The following is a 21547-nucleotide window of genomic DNA, read 5'->3' as shown; positions in this document are numbered from 1 at the left end:
TGGCTGCAATTTCTGGACTTCTATTCCTGTGGCGGTCCTCATGAGAGCCACTTTCATCATAGCGCTTGATGGTTTTTGCGACTGCACTTTTCCATATTGACTGACCTTCATGTCTTAAAGTAATGATGGACTGTCGTATCTCTTTGCTTACATGAGCTTTTCTTGCCATAATATGGACTTGTTTTTTTACCAAATAGTGTTATCTTCTGTATACCCCTACCTTGTCACAACACAACTGATTGGCTCAAACACATTGAGGACAGAAATTCCACAAATGAACTTTTAAGAAGGCACATCTGTTAATTGAAATTCAATCTAGGTGACTACCTCATGAAGCTGGTTGAGAGGGTGCCAAGTGTGCAAAGCTGTCATCAAGACAAAGGGTGGCTATTTGAAGAATCTCAAATAAAAATGTTTTGGTTACTACATGATTCCATATCTGTTATTTCATAGTTTTGATGTCTTCACTATTATTCTACAATGTAGAAAATACTATCAATGAAGAAAAACTATTGAATGAGAAGGCGTTCTAAAAAATTTGACCGGTAGTGTCCATGTCAGTTGTTTTGTTCTAGGACACCCACAGGCTTCACAAAACTCGTCTGAAGGTCCTCCGTGATCAGGTGAAAAAATGAATGAAAGTATATATGGAGACTGTTTAGTTCCATAAATAAGGGGTTACATCTCCCAGATATAGGACAGACACTTCATGACAAGCTTCCTTTTTGGGGGCGACTATCTCTTGTTCCATGTAGTGAATATGTATGTATTCAATGTGTTTGTATGGACTAATAGTAGGGCCATATACAAATGTCATTTTTTTATACTTCAAGGGGTCTTAAAATTCTAAATCAAATAGCAAAATGATCCCCCTCCTCCAGTTTAGCAAGGGATTAGACTCTTATGGTTTAAATCTTATTCTTCCTCCACATATTGCCTGTACGCTATCACCACCTAGTGGACACTGCAGCCGAGTTCCATAATGGCATTTTATTAGGATCTCCATTAGCTGATGCGAAAGCAGCAGCTATTCTTCCTGGGGTCCACACAAAACATAAAGTATGATTCCACAGATAATTGTTGGTCTTGGAATAACCTAGACAGGTAACACCTCTCACAACGCTTCAGTCTAACTAGCTTGGAAAAAATACTATCATTTAGGATTCAACTGAGGAGGGTTTGACCAGCGTCTGCAGCTCGTCTGCCATGGAGGTAAAACATGAAAGATGTAAATTCCAGACTGGGAGTAGTCTATCGATGAGATACACTTCAGAGCAGCTTCCTAAACAACTACAAACTTGCCTACTCAGCAAACAAATTGCTTCTGCCAGGCCGCTTGTACAGTACAAAGGCAAAGTGAATATCCACAACAAATCCTCGCTCTGCAATAACAATTTTAAACAGTACATTTAGACACAAATGCTAATGCTGCACTTATTGCCTACCTTTTAATTGTCTTGTCCTATGTATGTTAGCATTGGTGCTTTTAATGAGCTTGATATGTGAGCCACGTGTCAAAGACAATTTCCTTCTGTTAATTTTATGGACGCTTTCTGAAGCAAATGTAATAAATGACACCTGTAGAAGCCTAGGCCCTACTGTTATAACACCTTGTTACAAATTCTCCCAGAAAGGTTGAAATGGAAATTATGTCTAATGATTACACTCCCAACCACCTAATGCCTTTTAAATAGACAAACTCATTGTATGTGGCCATTGTGCCATGCACAATAACATTGAGAAAGGAACACAGTGTAGGCTATTACAGGTATATGATAGTACTGTATTGAAATGGAGTATTCAAATGAAAAACAATACATGTACAGTAGCCTAGAGTATACAGGTACAGATAATCTAACATTGTATAGCAGCATCACACACACACACACAGAATACAACTTCACTAAATGTTCAAATAGAAATGCATGAAATATAAGAAGAGCTATAAAGTGGGCCTACTTGTTTGACCCCTCACATTCCCAGGTGAAATAGTCAGACCAACGTGTGATGGATATAGAGGCTAATACTTCCACAATGATAACATAAAAAATACAGTACACCTCCATTTCGGTAACAGTTTGCAGTAACAGATTCTGTGAAAGTTAATTTCCAGAGTAGATAGTTACTGGATGTCTGCCAGAGGTTGTGGGAGGGGAGGGAATATAACTCACTCCAATAGAATTCACACACACACACGCACACACACACACACACACACGCGCGCACACACACACGCGCGCACACACACGCGCGCGCACACACACACACGCACACACACACACAGAATCAGTCATACTGGCCTGTGGTAATGAGTTCTGTGTGTTTATCAAACAGAATACATTACTGCAGTAAGAGAGGGGTGGAGGAGAGATGAGGAGAGAAGTGGAAATAGAAAGAAAGGAGGTGAGAGGGTAAGAGGACACTGGTAAGGCTTGGAGTTGCAATCCATTCCCTTTTACCTTTAAAAGACTGTACATATACAGAAATAAAACATATTTACATTCAATGGCTTCATATTGATCTTTCCATATTCCTAAAAGGCCAACTTCACCATCCTCTCACAGGTCTATAAGACCAATATCACATTCCGAGTGTTAGAGTCACACTCAGCAAACTATTTACACTGTGACACTTACTGGCATAGTACAGAAGAACACTACAGAAGTGGAGAGCTACTGCCTTTTGATTTTCAGTACATTCAAGTAACTTCAGGAATCAAGTGTAGGGGAGATTGGGGTAGGTTGAGCCATTTTTTTTTAACATTCAGCATCACTATGTCAAGTGAAAAATAGTATTGTTTCTACCAAAGATATCTACATATACACAAAAGTATATGGACACCCCTTAAAATGAGTGGATTTGGCTATTTCAGCCATACCCGTTGCTGACAGGTGTATAAACTCAATCACATAGCCATGCAATCTCCATAAACAAACATTGGCAATAGAATGGCCTTACTGAAGAGCTCAGTAACTTTCAATGTGGCATCGTCATACAGTAGGATGCCACCTTTCCAACAAGTCAGTTCATCCAATTTCTGCCCTGCTAGAGCTGCCCCAGTCAACTGTATGTGCTGTTATTGTGAAGTACAAAATTCTAGGGGCAATAATGGCTCAGCCGCAAAGTGGTAAGCCACACAAGCTCAAAGAACGGGGCCGTCAAGTGATGAAGCGCATAACACTTTAAAATAATCTGTCCTTGGTTGCAACACTCACTACAGAGTTCCAAACTGCCTCTGGAAGCAACGTCAGCACAATAGCTGTTCGTCAGAAGCTTCATGAAATGGGTTTCCATGGCCAAGCGGGCACACACAAGCCTAAGATCACCATGCGCAATGCCAAGAAACAGCTGGAGTAGTGTAAAACTCGCCGCCATTGGACTCTGGAACAGTGGAAATGTGTTCTCTGCAGTGATGAATCACGCTTCACCATCTGGCAGTCCGGCGGACAAATCTGTGTTTGCAGATGCCAGGAGAACAATACCAGCTTGAATCCATAGTGCCAACTGTAAAGATTGGTGGAGGAGAAATAATGGTCTTGGGCTGTTTTTTATGATTAGCGCTAGGCCCCTTAGTTACAGTGAAGGGAAATCTTAACGCTACAGCTATTGTGCTTTCAACTTTGTGGCAACAGTTTGGGGAAGGCCCTTTCCTGTTTCAGCATGACAATGCCCCCGTGCACAAAGCGAGGTCCATACAGAAATGGTTTGTTGAGATCGGTATGGAAGAACTTGACTCGCCTGCACAGTGCCCTGACCTCAACTCTATCGAACACCTTCAGGATGAATTGGAAAGCTGACTGCGAACCAAGCCTAATCGCCCAACATCAGTACACGACCTCACTAATGCTCTATTGGCTGAATGAAAGCAAGTCCCAGCAGCAACATTCCAACATCTAGTGGAAAGCCTTCGCAGAAGTGTAGAGGCAGTTATAGCAGCAAAGGGGGGAACAATTCCATTTTAATGCCCATGATTTTCGAATGAGATGTTTGATGAGCACACTTTCATAATGTATTTCAGGATGTTGTGTATCCCTGGAAATAATCAGAATTCATGGAAACATAACAGTTTTGAAAACATAGCTTGTTCAAAAAATGTGGTATTTTGGCACATCTTATGTATATGGGTGGGGTAAGTTGAGCAAAGGAACAAGGTCAGTTGAGCCGCCTTGAGGTAAGTGGGTGATGGTGACCTGTGATAGTGGGTGATGGTGCTGGTAGGTCAAAGTTGAATTAATGGAATGGGGGTGTGGTATAGTGTATATCTTAAATGTATGCCTACTTTCAGATAGATCTTTCTGTTCAATGTCACTGACCCTTTCATTTCTTGACCAGTTGCCTGGGATAGAGATGTTACTTCAATGTGCCAATTTGTATGTGCCAGTTGTGCCAGTTCTCTGCATTTAAGGCTAAGCCCATGAAACTGGTCTGCCAGATTCTTGATATGATCAGCAAGCTGAGACTCCATGTCATCAGATGAGACCTTGTGTGCCTCTGCTACTCTGTCATAGCCTTGCTGATCATCAATGTACCTCTTCAGTGTCATAAATATCATTTTCTGCTGCTCAAATTGACTTCTTCCCTTCTCTCACTTCCTTGGTTGCTCTCTCAAGAAACTCAAGGCGGCTAGACCCCTGCTTGTTTTACGTTTGTATACAAGGGGCATGATGATGTCTGCTCTGTAATAATACAAATGCACTATCATGAGTGTATATGCATGACACATGGGGTATGGTGGCCATTGGCTCAACTTACACCAAGGCAAACATTTTGATTATATCCACACAGCTACAAGGATGCACTTTAATGCTAGGTTTAGGACCTCATATTGTAGCTTATAAAGACCCCAACTGATGTACATCTAACTTTGGTTTAGATAGAAGCATCATGGAACCTGGAACACAATACATTCAATTTACTTTGTGGTTGTGGTTTCTTCCTTCTGACTCCATGAAATGATGACCTCTTCCTAAAAATGTGGTCACATTATTCATTTTGTATATGGTTTCCTAGAAACAAGGGGTGTCTCAATTTACCCCACTCTCCCCTATTACCACATTGTCTACAGATTCTTACTGATTGTGTACAATATGAGTCCTGAACATCCAAACCTTACCAGCTTCAGCACATGGTGTTTAGCCAACCACATATCCACACCTCTGTTGTCCTTAGTAGCATGTCTGTAACACTACATATTTATATTATCTAAAGGATCGATCCAGCAGTCTGATCAACACAATTACATTCCACTTCACAGGTCCACTCCAAAGACATATAGAAGCCCATGAGTCTGAATTCCAGAATCAAGTTTGGAGTTGCGTTTGATATCTTTCTGTATGGCTGGAGTTTTCCCTCTTTCAAATGCACAGGGACTCAGTTGGTCCTTACGTGACTGAGCCACAGGTGTATCTATATCAAGGGGGGGTCGAGTGAGTCTCTAATTGATGATGGGATAAAGGTTTATCTGTATTTGATATTTAGATGATCTGAGGGTAGTGCCAAGTTGATCTGAGGGTTGTGCCTAGTTGATCTGAGGGTCGTGCCTAGTTGATCTGAGGGTCGTGCCTAGTTGATCTGAGGGTAGTGCCTAGTTGATCTGAGGTTCGGGGTAGTGTCGGAACACCTTGTGGATCCACTGGGTGTAGAAGGGGACGTTGATGAAGATGCCAGGCCGATTGGCACGGGCACAGCCTCTGCCATGGACACTGACCCCCACTATGACCCTGCTCTCTCCTTCCTGGCACACCAAGGGGCCGCCATAGTCCCTCTGACAGGGGGAGAGACATAAAGCATACATTAGGAAAAACATACAGTCAACTCCTGATGAGAGAGAACTGTTCAATGTGTTTCAGGCACATTTCATTCACAGTTCACCAGCTTCCTTACCTCACAGACGCCCTCGTCCTTCTTCCCCCCAGCGCAAATCTTGGTGTCTGTGATGTGGAGGTTCCCTCTGTGTTGTTCACTACACCTCTCATTACTGATCATGGGCAGATGGACCACCTTCAGTACACCTTCATGACCCGTACCTGAGTGATAGGTGAGAGGAGGGGAGATTAAAGTCATGACAACAGTACAGCTAATGAGTAACCAGTCCCTTTCCTAGATGACATAATCCTGATGGATGCGATGGTATGTGTGTGTACCTTTGGTCTCACCCCATCCATGCATGCTACACATCGAGCCATCAGCAATAGAGCACCCAGCCACCGGCAGCTGAATGGTGTGGACACTGTCTGCAGGGAGGGCAGGCCTGAGTGAGATAAATATTTTTGTTGTTGTTGAAGAATAGAAGAATAGAGGACTAGAAAACGTACGATATACGACCAGGAGTGTTTGTATAATTCTGTTCAGGCACTCACTGGGCCAGCCGTATGAGGGCCAGGTTGGAGCCCTCAGGACCACAGATCACATGGGAGATGGAGACTTCCTGTCTGAAGGAGCTGTTAGGAGCCAAGCCACGAAGGTCTGATACACCTAACCACACACGATACTCACTCAGGTCTGGAACACTGTGTGGATACAGGTGGATGTAAGCATAGTAAAGTTAAAGAGGCAAGGAAGAAAGGTAAAGAGCAAAAGAGGAGAGAGAGAGAGAGAGAGAGAGGTGCAGTTACCATGAGGAGAAGCATTGTCTGTCAGTGAGGACCCACTCCTCTCGTATGAGAGAACCTCCACACCAGTGACTGGACCTGGGGAGGGAACACAACACATGATATTACACACTGGGAATGGACCTTTGCTAACCCCAACACTTGGACAAATGGTCTACACATCTGCCACTAGAGCAGAGTTTATACCTACAGTAGATAACACAGAGAAGCAAAGCCAGGCGTGTGTGTGTGTGTGTGTGTGTGTGTGTGTGTGTGTGTGTGTGTGTGTGTGTGTGTGTGTGTGTGTGTGTGTGTGTGTGTGTGTGTACCGTTTCTGTATGCTGACCATCCAGCTTCCGTCTGTGATGGCGACTGGAGCTCCTCCTACTATCCTGGTCGTCTTATGGATGAAACATGACACATTGGACACCTCCACTGACAAGTTGAGAAAGAGGAAACTATGTTGAAACAACCATTTTATACCCAGAGAGAAATACAAGATGAAACATGAAAACCAGAAGGCGGAGTAGAGCGACTGACCTCTCTGTGGAATGGTGTTCTTTGATGGTACACCTGTGTGACAGAGCATGAAACACAAGATAGAGGTCTCAGTGACAACACAGTGACAATGTCACTACATCAGGGGTGTGGTGTGTGTGTGTGTGTGTGTGTGTGTGTGTGTGTGTGTGTGTGTGTGTGTGTGTGTGTGTGTGTGTGTGTGTGTGTGTGTGTGTGTGTGTGTGTGTGTGTGACTCACATGGTTTGATGCTGCAGTAGTCCCAGGGTATAGCAGTGCTGTTAGTATAACACCAGGGGCCATGTGTGTCTCTGTCTGGGTTCCTACAGAAACTCGCCTCCTGTCCCACCACCGCTGCATCTCTGTCCCAACTACACACAAGAAAAGCAAAGGAGAGTATGAGAGACGGTTAAAAACAGACTGTCAGCCCATCATAATGAGAGGAGACAGCTGTGTATGGCCTCTCTCTTTACCCATCTCTCTTTACCCATCTCTCTTTCTCTCCGTCTCTTCCTCACACACACACACACACACACACACACACACACACACACACACACACACACACACACACACACACACACACATACACACACACACACACACACCTACAGTGACACAGGGCAACGATCACAATGTTTGGAACGTCACCAACAGAATTCCTTCCCAGACATTCCAGGATGATAATAGGGGAATTCAGAGGAGGACCATTCACCAACGCACAGTGTGCGTGTGCGTGCGTGCTGAGAGAGTGATCCCTAACATAAACAATAACTGCTGACCTCTGACCTCTGGGTGGGAGCCAAGCAGAGGAACCGATTGGCTTTGAAGTATTCCGAGAAGGGAAGAGGCTCAGGGTCAGAGGAAGCCTGCAGTGTGTCCTCCAGATGCTTTATTACACACCCACTCAACCATCCATTACAGTGGAGTGGAGTAATGGACCAGTTTTTCTCTCCTTGAGAACAGCCAGGCTCTGACTCTTTGTTAGACCAATATGACTTGACCACATGTCAGCTACAGGTTAACTCCCCCATGACCTCTTAGGTTCAACCATGTGTTTCTGAAGAGGGCACTCCATCTTAGGGCTGTTACGGTAACCGTATTACCGCCACACCGGCAGTCATGAGTCATGACCGCAGTTAAATTCCAAACTTGCTAACTGCCTGGTACTCCACACTCTATTGTCCCTCTAATCACTCTGACATCAATATAAATGTGATCGAAAGTCACATCGAAAGTCAAACACTTCATGAGAGCCCATTAGCTCATGTTGTGCAACATTTCTATAGGCTATGCAATTGATGACCTTATTAAAAAGAGGAGGATCCCATTAGCTTTCTATAGGCTAGGGCTACTATATTTATTTCTCAACTTTCCTAATATTAAGCACATTGCTTCACTTTAAAACAGGAGTATAGCCTACCTGGCTGGCATGAAAATGAACCATGGGAAAAGCGTCCTCCATTCACTATTTAAGTGCATAGATTACATGTGTTTTTCCCCCTGCCTCTGTTCTGAGACAGGTGCATGATAATGTTCCATTCTAAATCAAAACTCATTTCACACATTATTTAGTATACAGTACCAGTCAAAAGTTTGGACACACCTACTCATTCAAGAGTTTTTCTTTATTTTTACTATTTTCTACATTGTAGAATAATAGTGAAGCGATCAAAACAATGAAAAAACACATATGGAATCATGTAGTAACCCAAAAATATATTTTACATTTGAGATTCTTCAAAGTAGCCACCCTTTGCCTGGATGACAGCTGTGCACACCCTTGGAATCCTCTCAACCACCTTCACCTGGAATGCTTTTCCAAAAGTCTTGAAGGAGTTCCCACATACATAGTTCCCACATATTCCCATTCACAATTATGGCAACGTTGAAGAGCCGACCCTGGGATGCTGGCCTTCTAGGCAGAGTTGAAAAGAAAAATACATATCTCAGACTGGCCAATAAAAATAAAAGATTACGATGGGCAAAAGAACACAGACACTGGACAGAGGAACTCTGCCTAGAAGGCCAGCATCCCGGAGTCCCCTCTTCACTGTTGATGTTGAGACTGGTGTTTTGCAGGTACTATCTAATGAACCTGCCAGTTGAGGCGTCTGTTTCTCAAACTAGACACTCTAATGTACTTGTCCTCTTGCTCAGTTGTGCACCGGGGCCTCCCACTCCTCTTCCTATTCTGGTTAGAGACAGTTTGCGCTGTTCTGTGAAGGGAGTATTACACAGAGTTGTACGAGATCTTACATTTCTCGCTTGGAAAAGCCTTAATTTCTCAGAACAAGAATAGACTTACGAGTTTCAGAAGAAAGTTTCTGGCCATTTTGAGCCTGTTATGGAACGCACAAATGCTGATGCTCCAGATACTCAACTAATCTAAAGAAGGACAGATGTATTGCTTCTTTAATCAGAACAACAGTTTCTAATGATCAATTAGCCTTTTAAAATTATAAACTTGGATTAGTTAACACAACGTGCCATTGGAACACGGGATGGATGGTTGCTGATAATGGGCCTCTGTACGCCTCTGTAGATATTCCATAAAAAATCAGCCGTTTCCAGCTACAATAGTCATTTACAACATGAACAATGTCTACACTGTATTTCTGATCAATTTGATGTTATTTTAACGAACAAAAAAAATTGTTTTTCTTTCAAAAACAAGGACACTTCCAAAAAAAAGTATTTAACCAGGTAGGCCAATTGAGAACAAGTTCTCATTTACAACTGCGACCTGTCCAAGATAAAGCAAGGCAGTGCGACAAAAACAACACCTCCTCCTCCATGCGTCACAGTGGGAACCACACATGCGGAGATCATCCGTATGTCATCAGACCAAAGGATGTTCACCGGTCTAATGTCCATTTGCCATGTTTCTTGGCCCAAGCAAGTTTCTTCTTCTTATTGGTGTCCTTTAGTAGTGGTGTCTTTGCAGCAATTCGACCACAAAGGCCTGATTCACACAGTCTCCTCTGAAGAACTGCTGTTGAGATGTGTCTGTTACTTGAACTCTGTGCAGCATTTTATTTGGGCTGCAATCTGAGGTGCAGTTAATTGCTGATTTCTGAGGCTGGTAACTCTAAATAACTCTGCGTCTTCCTTTCCTGTGGCGGTCCTCATGAGAGCCAGTTTCATCATAGCGCTTGAGGGTTGCACTTGAAGAAACTTTCAATGTTTTTGAAATGTTCCAGGTTGACTAACCTTCATGTCTTAAATAATGATGGACTGTCGTTTCTGTGTACTTATTTGAGCTGTTCTTGCCATAATATGGACTTGGTCTTTTACCAAATAGGGATATCTTCTGTATACCACCCCTATCTTGTCACAACACAACTGATTGGAACAAATGCAATAAGAAGGAAATAAATTCCACAAAATAACTTTTAGCGAGGCACACCTGTTAATTCAAATGCATTCCAGGTGACTACCTCATGAAGCTGGTTGAGAGAATGATAAGAGTGTGCAAAGCTGTCATCAAGGCAAAGGGTGGCTACTTTGAAGAATTTGTTTAACTATTTTTTGGTTACTACATGATTCCATATGTGTTATTTCATAATGTTGATGTCTTCACTATTATTGTACAATGTAGAAAACAGTAAAAATAAAGAAAAACCCTGGAATGAGTAGGTGTGTCCAAACGTTTGACTGGTACTGTATGTAAAGACAAAATTAAATTAAGAATAGTCTGATGGGTGACAATATTAGCCTATCACTTGTGAAAGATATATTATCACTTGTGAATGATGCACAGCATGTACAGTTAGGCAAGAAACAGTGCATTGCTTTTTTTTGCAACTTTTTCAAAGTATAGTCACACACCTCGTGTAGCCTAGCCCATAGGCCTATATGTTTTGATAAGGTTTGTATCACAACTAAAGTGGCCAAATAACTACTTAAAATTAGGCAAATGAATCCACTTTATAACCGGTGGAGAGCCTAACTGGCTCATAGGCGGCGTGTGAGTTTCAAGTTTGTGGAAGATCATTTTTACCATAATAAAGCATTAAATGAATAATCACATTTGCGGTCACTTTTGAGAATGTGTTTTCCTGCTAATTGCATTTTGGAACATTCGCACTTATAGCCTACTGCCCTGGGAGCACTGCTGGCTGTGAACAAATAGCCCAATAGTTTATTAACAGTTTATGCTAAACATTCTGATCTGTTGTATCAGCCTCATTGCTTTTACATTTTTGTTTGATGCAGTGGTTGTATTCATTTGGGATCTATCACATTCCACAACTGTCCCAGACTACATTTGGAATATTTATTTCTCGCACAGAAGGACAGGTTGACCAATAGAATAGGTCAAGTTATGTACTATGGGGAATAGTAGATTGACATAAGCTAGAACGTTTGCTGTTTGTTAGACCTACTCATCTTGTTGGCTGATAAAAAGTAAATGTGGACCGTTCCTCTAACATCTTCAATATGCGCCTCGGAATTCTATAAGAAGGCAGTTGCCCGATGTGTCTGTCTTCACTTGTAGCCTACTTCGGAGCTCAGATGCCTGTGAGAAGAACCTGATCAGGTGACATGCATTGGCTAATAAGAATAGAGCTATCTGAGAGAGCCATGTGAGAGATGCTTCGGAGCACGCAGCCGGTAGAAGGGAATCCTAATGATTATTTTCATCTCATAGGCACATCGGCCACTTTGGCCGCAAAAGGCATAACATTTTTTAGGGGGCATTACAGCCACACATGTGGGATGCTGTCGGAAAATTCGAGGCCTTGTGAGCGTGCTTGACAAATTGTGAATGAGAGACTGATAAAGTGTGCACAGCCTCCACAAGAAACAAAGAGCTCATGCCTTTGATGCAACTTTTTTCTACTCATCATTAGAGTCGCATGTACTACAAATCAAAACATATAGCCCAACGTTTGTATCACAACTAAAGTTGCATAAATAACTCTAAATTAAGCATACACGAGGACCTGCTCAACACTGAATAGCTGCATGAGCGCACTCCATTGAAAATAATTTGGAGAAAATATCCTTTCTATTTTATTCAATCAAATTGAATCAAATGTATTTATAAAGCCCTTTTTATATCAGCCGATGTCACAAAGTGCTATACAGAAACCCAGCCTAAAACCCCAAACAGCAAGCAATGCAGATGTAGAAGCACGGTGGCTAGGAAAAACTCCCTAGAAAGGCTGGAACCTATGAAGAAACCTAGAGAGGAACCAGGCTCTGAGGGGTGGCCAGTCCTCTTCTGGCTGTGCCAGGTGGAGATTATTACAGAACATGGCCAAGATGTTCCAAATGTTCATAGATGACCAGCAGGGTCAAATAATAATAATCACAGTGGTTATAGAGGGTGCAACAGGTCAGCACCTCAGGAGTAAATATCAGTTGACTTTTCATAGCCGATCATTTAGAGTTAGAGACAGCAGGTGCGGTAGAGAGAGTCGAAAACAGCAGTTCAAGGCAGCACGTCCGGTGAACAGGTCAGGGTTCTATAGCCGCAGGCAGAACAGCATACATACAGCATGTTCAATTGTATTCTTCATACTATAAAGTAATGCCACGGCATTCTAAGCAAATCTTGTCTGCTAAATGAACTAGTGTAGCCCACAGCCATATGTCATAGCCACATTAGCGCCTAACGTAAGCACAACTCATAGTATGCTATCCTGTTTTTCTGAAATAAACTTTTTCTTCATATCACGTTTCTCACAATAAATCCAAATGAATTATGGATGAACTGTGATGGTGTAGGCTATATTAAACGGCTAAACGTGTTTATGTTAATTTACGGTCAATTACCGTGATACCGGCAGTTATTTGCTCGACAATCACCAGCTTACAAAATGTCATGACCACCACAGCCCTACTCCCATCTATGCGTCCCCCACCCCACCCCACAACACACACAACACACACAGATGTGTAGCATGTGGTTTTGTTACCTGTGGTCTCTCCAGAGGGAACAGGGAAGACCTGACCTGGTCCTCGACACCTCTCCTCTGTAGCTCTCTCCGTTGCCCTCATAGCAGTCTGGAACGCACACACACGTACAGTATGATAACAGGATAATAAAATATGAAAACATATTTATGTTACTGTAATACAAGCCAGAATGCTACAGACCACACCAACCACAGGGAAATATGGTATTAAAACTATACAATCTCTATACAATCTCCACAAAACACCAGTCACAAAACTGTCCCAGCTGTCCCAGAGCGCAAGAAAAACACAACCCTAAAGAATCTGTATTCCAGATCCACTTACTGGCCTCTTCTCCTCACTGTCCAATGGGACAGAGCGATGTTGTAATGCTGTCAGAGCTAGTTAATTTATGTGCATTGGGCTGTGATTCCCAGAGTCCTTCAGTAATACTTCTATAGAAACATACTTTCTAAGTTGCTCAGGAGATCATACTTCAGGGACAGCACTGAACTAATTAAGTATATTATTATTCAGAGAAAACATATCTGCATCAGGAATCCATCTATTTTTGCATGGTCAAAATAAAAATGTTTAGGAGCCAGAAACCTATTACATTTACATAATTTAGCAGACACTCTCATCCATTCAGGATTTGAACCAGTGGCCTTTTGATTAATGGACCAATGCTATAACCGCTAGGCTACCCACCACCCCTTCACATGTTAGTTTAACCAAAAGCAGTGAATGTCCATTGCACTACCATTGTCTGAGACCTGAAGACCTGTATTAGTTCCTGGAGCTATAGGCTTTAGCTCAGGAGACTACTGTGGTTTTGATTATGCTAGGCTCTCACCATGGGGTTCAGTATTCTGTGTGCCACAGCGGAGGATGTTGGTGCAGAATGCCTTGCGAACGTTAGGGTCTGAAGTGAAGCACCATGGGAGGTCAAGGCCGTCAGGGTTCCTGCAGTAGTTCTCCCTCAGGTCTCTGCAACACACACACACACAATAAAGATATATTCTCTAAACAAGTTAATGTGCAACTCCATCCTTTTTCAACCTCCTATTCATTATCTCCAGCACCAAACCAGTGTCTACATATGTGAAAGCGGCATGTTTCTACGATCTGTGGTTAAAAAGATGAGAATAAATTCTCTGTGATATCAAAGGGTAGGATTAAAAGTAAGACAAATGGTGATTTCAAAAACCTGCACTGTGTTTCTAGCCAGAGGTCTCACACCCTGACCATAGTTTGCTTTGTATGTTTCTATGTTTTGGTTGGTCAGGGTGTGATCTGAGTGGGCATTCTATGTTGTGTGTCTAGTTTGTCTGTTTCTGTGTTTGGCCTGATATGGTTCTCAATCAGAGGCAGGTGTTAGTCATTGTCTCTGATTGGGAACCATATTTAGGTAGCCTGTTTGGTGTTGGGTTTTGTGGGTGATTGTTCCTGTCTCTGTGTTTGTTTGCACGCACCAGTTAGGGCTGTTTTGGTTTTTTCACGTTACGTTTTTGTATTGTTCGTTATCATCTTGATTAAAGATGTATAAAGATAACCACGCTGCATTTTGGTCCGCCTCTCCTTCCCAGGAAGAATCCCGTTACAAGGGGGAGGGTATTATCTGGCTCCCCACGTCACCACGAATCTCATAGTGTTTGAAAATCACTCTTTTACATGTTTTAACTTATGATGTCATTGGGAATAACTTGTTAACGATATATTTGAATATGAGGTTGAAAAGTGGTGAAGTTGCCCTTCAACATGTAATATAGTGTGTGTCGGGTTGTCGATGTGTGTCCAGTCACTCACTTGCAGCGATAGTCCTGGGGTATGTATGTGTGGTTGTGGGGGTACTGTGAGTCCCAGCGTTGACAGGTCACCCCACTGGGTGTTACTGCTACTGTCCCTCTGTAGCCCTCACCTCGACCCAGGAAACACCTGGTAGTCACATCTACCTCTCCCACACTGTCTGAGGCTGAGAGAGGCAAGGAGAAAGAGACAGTGTGTGTGGTGAGTGAGTGAGTGAGAAATGCACCATGGTTAAATATAGCCATATCACCTGTAACTTCTGTTAAACTACACCAGCTTCTCCTTTAGGCCACTGTGCCACTCAGACACAGTAGCAAGAACAAGACTCACTTGGACTAAAACACCTCTATTTTCTATAGATTATATTGCAGTCATGTAGTTGATTAAACTGAAATAACAAGGAAACAACGCTGATAAATTTTGTATACAAGTATATGCGGCAGCTTTTGTCTCTCCACAATCTAAACCCAGTATTTTGTGGATCTGTCTAAAAATAGAGTGCTACTGGTGAGGATTATAAAGACAGGACCAGGGAATAGAAAAGGCCAAAACAATACAACTCTTTGTTTCTATGTCTTTCTTTCTGCCTTGGTTTCATTAACACAACGTTTAAGGGTTAGACCATAAAACTGGACTGGGTTGACTTCCAAGGCCTGTATCACAGAGACAAAGAGAGAGAGAGAGAGTCCAACCGGTAAGATGCTATCTGTCCCAGTTCCAGTGCTGCTGATGACTAACAGAGAAGAGCCAAACAGAAACAAAGAAACAACAAACACACTCACACAGCTTTAAAGTGTTGTTCTCCGTCAACCTTCTATAGGCTCACTTTTTTTAGACCTTTATTTAACTAGGAAAGTCAATTAAGAACAAATTCTTATTTACAACGACAGTCTACACCGGCCGAACACAGACGACGCTGGGCCAATGGTGCGTCGCCCTATGTGACTCCCAATAACGGCCGGTTGTGATACAGCCTAAAATAAACACACAGTCTATTAGGCATGACATAACTGGGAATGAGTGTGTGTTGCTCAAATCCGCATTCCTCTGCCTTATCCAATCAGAGAGAGGAGGGGGTGGAATGACAGGTACAGGAAGCTGTACATTTGGAGTAGTTAGTCACACCACACACACACACATACATACGCATGCACACACACCCACACACACTCACGGCAGGATGTGATGTTGCAGTACTCCCAGGATGTGTGTGCATCCAGGGTGAAACACCACGGTCGTTGACGTCCATCTGGGTTCCTACAATAGTTGTCATCTAGGCCTTTATCAGGATACCTACAACCCAAACAGAAGAGAAGGATTTCAACAAGTCATTGTGACAGATGTAGATACATACAGTTGAAGTCGAAAGTTAACATAGGTTGGAGTCATTATAACTCGTTTTTCAACCACTCCACAAATGTCTTGTTAACAAACTATAGTTTTGGCAAGTTGGTTAGGACATCTACTTTGTGCATGACACAAGTAATTTTTCCAACAATTGTTGACAGACAGATCACTTCACTTATAATTCAATGTATCACAATTCCAGTGGGCCAGAAGTTTACATACACTAAGTTGACTGTGCCTTTAAAACAGCTTGGAAAATTCCAGAAAATGATGTCATGGCTTTAGAAGCTTCTGATAGGCTAACTGACATCATTTGAGTCAATTGGAAGTGTACCTGTGGATGTATTTCAAGGCCTACCTTCATACTTAGTGCCTCTTTGCTTGACATCATGGGAAAATCAAAAGAAATCAGCCAAGACCTCAGAAAAACAATTGCAGACCTCCACAAGTCTGCTTCATCCTTGGGAGCAATTTCCAAACGCCTGAAGGTACCACGTTCATCTGTACAAGCAATAGTACGCAAGGATATACACCATGGGATCCCACAGCCGTCATACCACTCAGGAAGGAGACACGTTCTGTCTCCTAGAGATGAACGTACTTTGGTGCGAAAAGTACAAATCATTCCCAGAACAGCAGCAAAGGACCTTGTGCTGGAGGAAACAGGTACAAAAGTATCTATATCCACATTAAAACAATTCCTATATCGACGACCTGAAAGGCCGCTCAGCAAGGAAGAAGCCACTGCTCCAAAACCACCATAAAAAAGCCAGACTACGATTTGCAACTGCACACAGGGACAAAGATCGTACTTTTTGGAGAAATGTCCTCTGGTCTGATGAAACAAAACAGAACTGTTTGGTCATAATGACCATCGTTCTGTTTGGAGGAAAAAGGGGGTCGCTTGCAAGCCGAAGAACACCATCCCAACTGTTAAGCATGGGGGTGGCAGCATCATGTTGTGGGGGTGCTTTGCTGCAGGAGGGACTGGTGCACTTCACAAAATAGATGGCATCATGAGGATGGAAAATTATTTGGATAAATTGAATCTCAAGACATCAGTCAGGAAGTTAAAGCTTGGTCGCAAATGGGTCTTCCAAATGGACAATGACCCAAAGCATACTTCCAAAGTTGTGGCAAATGGCTTAAGGACAACAAAGTCAAGGTATTGGAGTGGCCATCACAAAGCCCTGACCTTAATCATATAAAAAATGTATGGGCAGAACTAAAAAAGCGTGTGCGAACAAGGAGGCCTACAAACCTGACTCAGTTACACCAGCTCTGTTAGGAGGAAAGGACCCAACAAATTCACCCAATGTGAAGCTTGTGGAAGGCTACCGGAAAAATTTGACCCAAGTTAAACAATTTAAAGGCAAAGCTACCAAATACTAATTGAGTGTATGTAAACTTCTGACACACTGGGAATGTGATGAAAGAAATAAAAGCTGAAATAAATAATTCTCTCTACTATTATTCTGACATTTCATATTCTTAAAATAAAGTGATGATCCTAACTGACCTAAGACAGGGGATTTTTACTTGGATTAAATGTCAGGAATTGTGAAAAACTGAGTTTAAATGTATTTGGCTAAGGTGTATGTAAACTTCCGACTTCAACTCTATGAGCAATGAACAAAGTGGGAATGCCGGTGTGTGTGTGTATGTATGCGTCTCCATCAGTGTAAGCGTGCATTTATACGTTTGTGTGTGTGTGTATGTGTGTGTGTGTGTGTGTGTGTGTGTGTGTGTATCTATAAGTATATTGACCATAGGGCCTCCATTGGCAGAGTACACTGGTCCACTGCAGGTGTTTTGCATCTCATTCCTCCTCCAGGCATACTAACAGAGCCTCAGAGGTACTGAGAACCTCTTCATCACAGCGTTGAAGGGTGTGTGTGTGTTTGTATGTGTGTGTGTGTCCTGCCCCAGCAGCAGGTGGTGTGGATTAGTGTTAGACTCGTTAACACGTCTTTAGTCATCCTTGTGTTTCTGTAATTAATATTAAACCTCAAACTGAGTGTGTAAGCGTGTGTGTGTGTGTGTGTGTGTGTGTGTGTGTGTGTGTGTGTTACCTCTTGGGGTGGAAGAGGTGTTTGTGTGGTTCCTCTAGGTCCCAGCGTTGACACTCCCGTCCCGTCTCTGTGTGATCCATGGGACCTCTGTAGCTTTCCCCATTACAGCTCACACACTCCACTGGGGACACACACGTGCCATGGACATTATTTATGCAGATACTACATAAACACTACATGTAATACCAAAATAGTTGTCCTATCTAGTTAATAGTTTGTGTAAAATGTCTCCCCTTAAGTCAAATGAGTCAACATTCAGTGTGTATGTGTGTGTGTGTGTGTGGTGTGTGTGTGGAGCAGTGTAAACAGCAGAGCAGAGCAGATTAGAAACAGATGTTTATGAGTCTACTATTCTCATTATGTGTGTATATGAGTGTGTGTGTGTACGCGCGTGCGCGCGCGCGTGTGTCTGTGTGTGTGTGTGTGTGTGTGTGTGTGTGTGTGTGTGTGTGTGTGTGTGTGTGTGGTGTGTGATGTCCCAGTGTTCCTCATTACTGGAAACTTTCCTTCAAATCAACCTTTCCAGTCATTTTTCTTTGGACCAAAACACACATTCCCATTACAACACAGACCCATTACATTTCCTCAGAACCTTGTGGATTCCTCCCTCCCACACACATCTCTGGTAGTCCTGTGTATTTCATACACATCTTATCACATCACTGTCAGCTGTTTATTAACTATATACATTGTACTATCCACAGAGGACATTTGTCCTCTAGACATTTGTCCTCTAGACCTCTGAGAAACAGTGATTTCTCCTGTGACAGTTTGCGTCATCCAGTTCTAGATACCACAGACCATGATCCAGTTCCACAGGGAGAAGGGATCACAGTGCAGTTAAATGGTGCACTGTAAAAGAACATGGGCTGTGGTGGGAAAACTGCTCCATGCCTAAAGTTAAAGACATTTAACTGACCTACTAGAGTAAGAATCCCCACTAGGAACATGGGTTATGTATAGACTGAAAAGCAAAAAAAGTCCCAGAAAAGAGTCCCTTTGGGTTGAAATAGTTAACAAAGCCAGGGAAAGATGAAATGAGAATCGACAACATAAACTGAATCACACTTCTGCATGCAGCAATTCAGGCCAATACCATCAGAAACAGTCGGATAATTCTACATTACTGAGAACACACCTGATATTCCACTTGGCTGCAGTTTGCCACAGATAAGTGGAGACCAATGAGGGGCATTGAGGGAGAGAATCCACCATGATAGAGCCACTAGTTGTTGGCAGTGGTCAATTTGTGTGTGTGTGTATGTGCATGCGTGGGTGTCCTACCTTGTAAGCACTCAGGTACTCCACAGTCCTGGTGTCTAACGTTGGGGTCTGTAGTGAAGCACCATGGTCCTGAAATAGCGTTGTCAGGGTTACGACAGTAGTTGTTTGTCAGCTCCTTCTTCCTGTTCTTCTTTGGTAGGAAACTTGAGGGAGAGAAGAACTTCAGTGATCATCAATATCTCACTCAATCACAAACATATTCTCATTCTATCTGGTGCAGCGTTGAAAGGCAAAAGGGAAATCTCCAAGGTGGAGCGTAGAACAGGCCATGTGTTACTAAGTAACCTTGAGTCATACACATCTACGTATTGACTGAGGAACAATTCAATTGTGGTTTTGTTTGCTGACTCACATGATCAATTGGAAGGATTTATATGGGTCACAGCTGAAACAATTTGGAAGGCACAGAGCTAGGCAACATAATGCAACATATGGTAATGTGTGGGTGCCCCAGTGTAAACTCACTGATAAAGCACACATGCACACAATTTATCTGTAATTGCTTGACATACCAAGCCTTAACAGAACTCTGACACATCCGACGAGCGTCAGAGCCGGTGTAGTAGGATTTCATTTTAGTCCTGTATTTGACGCTTTTCCTGTTTGATGGTTCATCTGAGGGCATAGCGGGATTTCTTATAAGCGTCCGGATTAGTGTCCCGCTCCTTGAAAGCGGCAGCTCTAGCCTTTAGCTAGGTGCGGATGTTGCCTGTAATCCATGGCTTCTGGTTGGGATATGTAAGTACTTTAGGATGAAGCCGGTGACTGTGGTGGTATACTCCTCAATACTATCGGATGAATCACGGAACATATTCCAGTCTGTGCTAGCAAAACAGTCCTGTAGCAAAGCATCCTCATCATCGGACCACTTCCATATTGAGCGAGTCATTGGTACTTCCTTGTGATGGTGCCGGAGGGGAAGGTTGCAGTCTTATCAGCTCTTAACCAACCATGCTATTTTGTTTGTTTTTTCACGTTGTTTATAACTTGTTGTGTACATTATGTTGCTGCTACCATCTCTAATTACCGAAAAGAGCTTCTGGACATCAGAACTGCGATTGCTCACCACAAACTGGACAAAGAGTTCTTCTTCAATGAGTCAGACGGGAGGGATATAATACAGACACACGACCAGGCCCAGATCCCCACATTCGCTGGAGAAGGAAATCAGGGTGCCTTGTGAGGATCAGGCGACGAGTGGCTAACGTGCCCGTGCCTTCCATCCTGCTAGCTAACGTTCAATCGCTGGAAAATAAATGGGACATACTCAAAGTACGTTTATCCTACCAACGGGACATTAAAAACTGTAATATCTTATGCTTCACCGAGTCGTGGTTGAACGACGACATTAAGAACATACAGCTGGTGGGTTATACACTCTATCGGCAGGACAAAACAGCAGCCTCAGGTAAGACACGGGGCGAGTCCTATGCATTTATGTAAACAACAGCTAGTGCAAGATATCTACAGAAGTCTCAAGGTTTTCCTTGCCTGAGGTAGAGTATCTCATGATAAGCTGTAGACAACACTACCTACCAAGAAAGTTTTCACCTGTATATTTCATAGCTGTCTATATACTGTACCATCACAGGCCGATGCTGCCACTAAAACCACACTCAATGAACTGTATACCGCATTAAGCAAACAGAAAAACGCTCATCCAGAGGCGGCGCTCCTAGTGGCCGGGGACTTTAATGCCGGGAAACTTAAATCAGTTTTACCTCATTTCTATCAGCATGTTAAATTAACAACCATAAGGAAAACAATTCTAGACCACCTTTACTCCACACACAGAGACGCATACGAAGCTCTCCCGTGCCCTCTGTTTGGCAAATCTGACCATAGTTCTATCCTCCTGATTCAAGCTTACAAGCAAAAATTTAAGCAGGAGGCACCAGTGATCAGTGATGAAGCAGATGCTAAACTCTTGGACAGTTTTGCTAGCACAGAATGGAATATGTTCCGGGACTCTTCCGGTGGCACTGAGGCGTACACCACATCAGTCACTGGCATATCCCAAC

At 42.9% G+C, this 21547-nt stretch overlaps 1 protein-coding gene across 1 annotated transcript in view; it reads right to left on the bottom strand.

Annotated features, from left to right (window-relative positions):
- Positions 1-1765: 1765 nt before the first annotated feature.
- The window catches only part of LOC139372677 (hepatocyte growth factor-like), a 29311-nt gene continuing 9529 nt past the window's right edge, over positions 1766-21547 (bottom strand). The window contains exons 5-18 of the mRNA XM_071112465.1: positions 19527-19669; positions 18243-18363; positions 15998-16116; positions 14824-14989; positions 13871-14004; positions 13035-13122; positions 7348-7478; positions 7131-7163; positions 6920-7025; positions 6615-6689; positions 6360-6509; positions 6144-6250; positions 5884-6026; positions 1766-5764 (exon numbers count right to left, since the gene is read on the bottom strand). Coding sequence (XP_070968566.1) covers positions 5585-5764; positions 5884-6026; positions 6144-6250; positions 6360-6509; positions 6615-6689; positions 6920-7025; positions 7131-7163; positions 7348-7478; positions 13035-13122; positions 13871-14004; positions 14824-14989; positions 15998-16116; positions 18243-18363; positions 19527-19669 — 1696 coding nt within the window. The 3' untranslated portion in view covers positions 1766-5584. The remainder of the gene's footprint in view (positions 5765-5883; positions 6027-6143; positions 6251-6359; positions 6510-6614; positions 6690-6919; positions 7026-7130; positions 7164-7347; positions 7479-13034; positions 13123-13870; positions 14005-14823; positions 14990-15997; positions 16117-18242; positions 18364-19526; positions 19670-21547) is intronic.

The sequence above is a fragment of the Oncorhynchus clarkii genome, chromosome 2 (genome assembly GCF_045791955.1).
Source record: "Oncorhynchus clarkii lewisi isolate Uvic-CL-2024 chromosome 2, UVic_Ocla_1.0, whole genome shotgun sequence".
Classification (NCBI taxonomy): domain Eukaryota; kingdom Metazoa; phylum Chordata; class Actinopteri; order Salmoniformes; family Salmonidae; genus Oncorhynchus; species Oncorhynchus clarkii.
This window is presented reverse-complemented; position numbering and strand designations above follow the sequence as displayed.